This window comes from Etheostoma spectabile, chromosome 13, assembly GCF_008692095.1.
Source record: "Etheostoma spectabile isolate EspeVRDwgs_2016 chromosome 13, UIUC_Espe_1.0, whole genome shotgun sequence".
NCBI lineage: Eukaryota > Metazoa > Chordata > Actinopteri > Perciformes > Percidae > Etheostoma > Etheostoma spectabile.
In genome coordinates this window covers 22,509,678-22,516,279 of record NC_045745.1, presented here as the reverse complement: position 1 = coordinate 22,516,279, position 6,602 = coordinate 22,509,678, and the positions used below count along the sequence as shown (strand labels likewise).

Sequence of the window (6,602 nt, the reverse complement as noted above, 5' to 3'; positions counted from 1 at the left end):
GGGGTGCTGACCACCATCTACCGTAGGTAACACACTGACAATGGATAAGTACCTCATACAACCCCACTTAAAAAATCCAGACTATCACTTTAAGACTATTTCATTTCCTCCTCCATTATTCTCAGGTTTACACCTGTACTATGTTGGCGGCGAGGTGTACGCAGAGTGTCTGAGCGACAGCAGTATCTTCGTCCAGAGCCGCAACTGCAATTTCCAGCATGGCTTCCACGCCACCACTGTGTGTAAGATCCCCAGCGGCTGCAGCCTGAAGATCTTCAACAACCAGCTGTTTGCCCAGCTCCTCGCCCAATCTGTTAACCACGGCTTTGAGGTTGTCTATGAGCTCACTAAGATGTGCACCATCCGCATGAGCTTTGTTAAGGTACTTTCTTGTAAAATTTAAGAAATTTGGAATAGGTACAGAAATGCAGACGGTGGTCATTCTTTTGCCCAGAATTCTGCTTGATACCTAAAAGGCTTAGAGGGTTGGATATCCACTCAAAGTTTCTCACTGTAACTTAATATGCTATCATTTTGAACTTGATGTGCTGTTGAGCATGCAAAACCCTACCGTACACAAGGTGGGATAACACTTGTTCACTTACCACCCATTCATTTTGATAGCTAATTAAACTGTCAACATGTGCAGCAAAGATTAATGGTTGTTTCCTCTCCTAAGGGCTGGGGTGCTGAATACCACCGACAGGATGTCACCAGCACCCCCTGCTGGATTGAAGTACATCTGCACGGGCCCCTGCAGTGGCTGGACAAGGTCCTCACACAGATGGGCTCCCCTCACAACCCAATTTCTTCAGTGTCATAACATGGACATACATGTGTGTGCTGTTGGTCCTTCACACAGGTAGTCGTAGATTCTGTATGTTCTGCTATGTCGGTCGTATGTCCTATGGTCCCAAAAATATGTTACCCACAGCTTTGTCACATCATGCCGCATAACTGAAACACATGAGTGATTGAATTTAATTTTGCCCATGTAGTGTTCATTTATTTCAGTAAGACTGTGATACAGCCTTTATCCTCTGTCTCTCTGTTGTCTGGGACATTAACTGCACTCCAAGATAAGAAAAATGGGATTTATCTGTAGGTACTCAAAGACTTTTACATGTTGTAAATGTTATTAGTTGTATGTACTGTATTTCCATGTGATGAATGTTTGACTTTATGTATTATTTGCTTATTACTTGTTCCATTAAAGTTGTTTTTTCATAAAGAATACACATTTTTACAAGATTTGAATTCATACAGCATTTTCCCCATGTTAAATAACAAAGCATCACTTAGCAATACAAGCATATTGGGATCATCATTTTACTCTCATACTGACAGCAGGATATACACTTACAATAGCATACAGTAGAATACTGTACAACAGAGCTAGCATAACCAATATTTATCTCACCAAACTTATTTGTTCTTTTTTGATTAGTTAGAGTTTACTGTCCGTGCAGCAGCTAGAGAGAGCACAATCTTGCGGTAAAAACAAGTCCGGAAAGCCCCATTTGACTGTAGAGGCGTCAGACATGCATTACCCAATTGATTGTCACATGTAACACATCATGTTCAAGAGAAAATATTTAAAAACAAAGTGAAGATAAATAATTAAGAGAAAACGGACTGAAAAGTATTACAGGCAACACACAAGCACACAAAGAAACAGATGTTTTTTTATCAATGAAAAAGAAAGACAATTAAATTGAGCTCACAGTACTATTTTGTTGATAAACTGAGGCTTCAACATTAATTCATTTTTACTAGACAATTACAACAATACCGTCATTATTATTGTGACATGAAGAAAGAGAACTAACAAAAAGAATGGGATCTAAAAGGCATATTCACAATAGGTAAATATAAAAAGAAATAGCACCAAACAAAGTCAGAAATTCCCGCCTTTTGAGGGATTTAGATCAGTCCACCAGTCTCAACACGCCTTTAAAACGTCCCTTGATTACCATGTTATTTTTTCTTCGGCAAGGTTGTCTGGCTGGGGAATTCTTGTTTACAGTGTACGGTTACTATCCATTTATGCCTGACGTGCCAGTGTTTCTTCAGTGCTCTCTATACATCACAAATACCAAGGTAAAACACTGACAGGCTGGCATCAACAGCCCTGGAACTGCTGCTGTGATTGGCTGCGGCTCTGTGTAGCCAGGAGTTGCTGCTGCTGCTGCAGAAAGCTGATCACCTCTGGACTTCTGAGCAATGACTGCAGGACACACATTCAAATTTCAGCGCAAAATACAACTACTATAACAACAACAACAAAAACTCTCAATACACTGAAAACAAATGTTTTCCAGTCTGGGTGGAAGAACACAAGAAACCCAATGTCAAACCTGCTCACTTAGAAACTTAGCAGATGCATGCAAGTAATTTGGACAAAGTGTTCAGCCATGCTCTACAACTTAGCTATGCTACTGAGCATATCAACATCAGGGGTCACGTAATAGTTTGAGTATGAACATGATGCAAATCATATGCCAAGCAACACAAACTGTTCTGGAGGATCGTATTGGCCCTTTCAAAGTAGCTTAATGTTGTTGTTTTTCTCTCAATTTGTTCAACACCCATCTGGAGTTGCATCATGGTCAATCAGACAGTCTGACCATCTATAACTTACCAGTCTTTTCTGGTTGAGGACCTGCTCTATCAGGGAGGGTCTGGCTGGCCGGTCCCCCACGGCACCCAGACGCTGTTTGTTTACAGACACAGGCCGCTCCTCTGAGTTTTCCTGGTTAACACACAAAAAAGACAAAAACAAGCTATTAACTAGGAGTGTTTTATTTGTATTGTGGTTCAGTAAAGTCTGAAGAACAGGGCCAGGAAACCACATGTGCCAATGAGTTCAGCCCTGGTAATGTAAACTGCATTGTAAACTGAGTTTACACCTCTCAAATTCCTTTCTTTTTCAGTCATCTACATGTAGATATTAGTTGTAATAAAAGTGTACTTTGTATGGTTTGTAAGGACAGTTTCCACCACATCATGATGGGATCAAATTAATGCATCTTGGTACAAAAGTAAGCTTAATCTTTTTTTTTAAAGCCTTTACTTATTCCAGGAAGGTTCACTGACAGGCATCCTCTCTTTTTCAGGAACGCCCTGATCACATTCACACAGTTGCACACATTCATACCTGGAAGCTGTCCAAAACAACCACAGTCTGAACCGCTGGCCACTGACCAGCTCCACTGGAGCGTTATTTAAGGTTAAGGACTTTGTTCAAGGGCACCTCAGTGGTGGTAATGAGGGAGAGACAAGCGCTGCTCTTTCACTTTCCCCACCCAGATTTTATCTTTTTAATAATCTTTTTTTTAATCTTACATCAAGTTTTCCACTGGACATGGCCTGATCACTCTTCTTCTTCTTGTACTTGTCTTTGTACATCTTGTTGCGGTGTTTTTTGCACATCCACGGTTTCCTCTGCTTGGCCACCTGCGTTGTTGTCTCCGTGCATCCGTCATAGGTGCACTGTTTGGGAGCGTTGTCGCCCTCCGAGGTCTCCTCGTCGTTGAGTTCCTCCGGGCTCGCGGCGCTGTCTCTGGGATCCGAAGTATCCAGAACGTCGCTCTCCTCGTCCTGATCATCCATGTCGTAGGAGACATTGTTCTCCGGTTCGTGCGGCGTTATAACATTTCTGCTGTCAACTACTCCGCTTTTACTCACGTAGTATCTTTGTCCGTCTTTAGTGAGCAGGAGAGTCGAGTCTTTGTCTTTGTTTGCTGATGCTAAATTCTCATCTTCATTCATGATTGCGGTGTAATGTTACAAATACAGTATAACGTTAGCAGCAGCTAGCTAACTACCATCCCTTAGACTAGAGTCACCTCATGTTAGCTAGCCTAGTTAGCTAGCTAACACAGTTGCCCACCCACTTTCATGTATTACTGGGCGTTCATCTGCTTTGAGGCTGTATGCTGTAAATATACCATGATTTGAAAAATAAATCGTATCACTTCTAGCCGCCTATGATGATACCTCATTAGGTTTAGTGTTATTTCTCTCGCTTAGACTGTTCGGTCTCTCGCTGCATTTCGACAACAAGGATTTTCTTCTTCGCTGCAATGGTGCCGTGTGTTGGTGACCCCTAGTGGTCAACATGACAAGTTTCAAGTATTTTCTATTTTGTATGTACTTTTGTATCAGTCATATGTAGGTCAACACCGGTACAACGAAACGTATTTGACAAGAATACGGGTCAGCTCAACAATAAAAATCACTAATTGTTTGATTAAATGTGTGATTTTTGTGGACTAAAAGAAGAGAATATTTCCCATCTATTTTTTCACCGTTGACATACAAGAACGTTATGGATGGAGGTAGACACATTTAAAAAGAACTTAAGATAAATATTGAAATAAATACGTTTGATGTGATGTTTTTGTTTAGATAAGATTGAAACTTAATATTATTATTTTTATTATACATTTCTTAATTTTTAGAAATTTCCTCATCAGTTAGAAAAATGGTCAGAAACTAAGACAACTTTTCTGCTCGTCGAATGAATTTCAGAAATATAGCACCCTTTTATTTTATTAAAATTAAATTTAAAACAATTTAAAAGTTTATAACAAAAAAGCCATCAAGACCTTGAAGTTTAACAAATGCATTATGAAATGTCTTTTTTTGTCCATGTTTTGTAATGTCTATTCTATGTACAGTATCTGTGTGTATGAACTATTGTAGAATAAATAATGGAAAAAGAAGCACTAGTCCCTATAATAAGAGCACTATTCATATGCAATGAGAATGAAATGTAAGATAGGGTAAATTTGAATATAACATAGCACTATTAGAAAATGAGGATGCCCTGGTGGCAGAGAACCTCACAAAAACGTAAATTAACCTTTAGAGATCTCTGAAGGTTATTTATACTATTGCATGACACTGTTATGACATATATGACCATATTGTAACATTTATTTTTTACTTTTTTGGCACACTATAATATGACATGTATGGTGGCACACTGTGCAATGACATTTTGAGTGAAATGGTACAGTATCATATGTTTATTGCATACTACATTACAAAATTAGTTTTGACATTTTTACGGCACACTACACTAGGATTTAGAATGTTAAATTATTAGATGTTGTATGGCATGCTATATCAAAACATTTTATGATAAACTATACTATATTTTTTAATAAAAATTCTTGATGATATACTATGCAATGGCTTTTTTTATAGATTAAATTTTCATGACATACTATACTATGACTTTTTAACAACATACTAAACTATGACTTTTAATTATATTTATGACCTACTATACTATACTTACTTTTTCTATTGACTTTTTTTGACACACTATGCTATGAGTTGTTATGACTTTTTGCGACATACTGTATATTACAGTACTGTACATACTGTACATATTATGACTTTTAATTGACACATACAATACTTAGACTTTTTACGACTTTTTTCGACATACTATACTATGACTTTTTACTACTTTTTTCAACAAACTATGACTTTTTATGACATACAATTCTATGAATTTTTTAAGACATGCTATTCTATGACTTTTTATGACTTTTGTCGACACACTATACTATGACTTGTTATAACTTTTAATTACTTAAATAGTACTGAAAAGTATGTCTGCATAAAAATATGTATATATAAAATAGAACGTTGAAAAAAGTCATAAAAAGTCATTGTAAAGTATGTCAATAGAGTCACATAATGTTTTAAAGTTGTATACATGACTTTTTTTGACATACTATGCTGCGACGTTTAATGATTTGTTTTTGCCATACTATACTGTGACTTTTAATTACTTTTTTTGACTTAATATACTCTGACTTTTTTTACTACATATAAACTTCTACTTTTTCTATTTCTCTTTTCCACATACTATACTATAAAGTTTTTCGACATGCTGTACTTTGACTGTTTATAACCTTTTACGACATACTATATCCCATGACTTTTTCTGATTTTTTTTTACATACAATTCTATGACTTTTTTAAAAACATACTATGCTATGACTTTTTTTGACATACTATACTATGACTTTTTTTTACGAGATACGATACTGTGACTTTGAATGTTTTTTTTGACATACTATACTGTTGTGGTTTGGGGTTTTTGTTTGGGTTCATTTTCCCCTTTTCTTTGACCTCCTTGGGTTTTTGTCTTTGTTTTCTCTCTGGTCTTGTGTTGCTGGTCCTGTCTTGTGTTTCCCTGTGCCTGTTTGTTCTACTTCCTGTTTTATTTTCTGATGGGTTGGTTTCCTGTCTTGTTTTGTCTTGTCTAGCTTTGCTTTGTTCGTCTGATTGTCCAGCCCCGCCCTAATGTGATTCATCTGATGTCTCACCTGTTCCTCATTACCTCGTTACCTTGTGTATTTAACCCATGTGTTTCCTTTGTTGTGTGTCAGATCGTTTTGTCAGTGTGGCGGTCCTGTCTGAGAGTTTCTGCCTGTTTTCCCCATTCCAGGAGACTCCGGACACCTTCCCAGTGTCCGGAGTCTCCTGGAATTAGTGGTGAGCTTTTTCTATATGCTCACCATCTTGCTTTAGTTTTGTGTCTTCCAGTGCCTGGCTGTCCCCTATGATCCTCTGTGAGC

The 6,602-nt window shown here is 37.7% G+C and overlaps 2 protein-coding genes across 2 annotated transcripts in view; one reads left to right on the top strand and one right to left on the bottom strand.

Moving 5' to 3' along the window:
• smad9 (SMAD family member 9) overlaps positions 1-1,234 on the top strand; it is a 7,434-nt gene extending 6,200 nt beyond the window's left edge. The window contains exons 7-8 of the mRNA XM_032534718.1: positions 126-382; positions 680-1,234. Of these exons, the coding sequence (XP_032390609.1) occupies positions 126-382; positions 680-823 (401 nt within the window). The 3' untranslated portion in view covers positions 824-1,234. The remainder of the gene's footprint in view (positions 1-125; positions 383-679) is intronic.
• A 78-nt stretch (positions 1,235-1,312) lies between these two features.
• On the bottom strand, positions 1,313-4,095 carry rfxap (regulatory factor X-associated protein). The gene is made up of 3 exons (XM_032534720.1): positions 3,346-4,095; positions 2,642-2,752; positions 1,313-2,227 (listed from the first exon to the last, which is right to left on the bottom strand). The coding sequence occupies exons 1-3, from the start codon at positions 3,769-3,771 to the stop codon at positions 2,123-2,125; spliced, it is 642 nt and encodes a 213-aa protein (XP_032390611.1). The 5' UTR covers positions 3,772-4,095; the 3' UTR covers positions 1,313-2,122.
• Between the last annotated feature and the right edge of the window lie 2,507 nt (positions 4,096-6,602).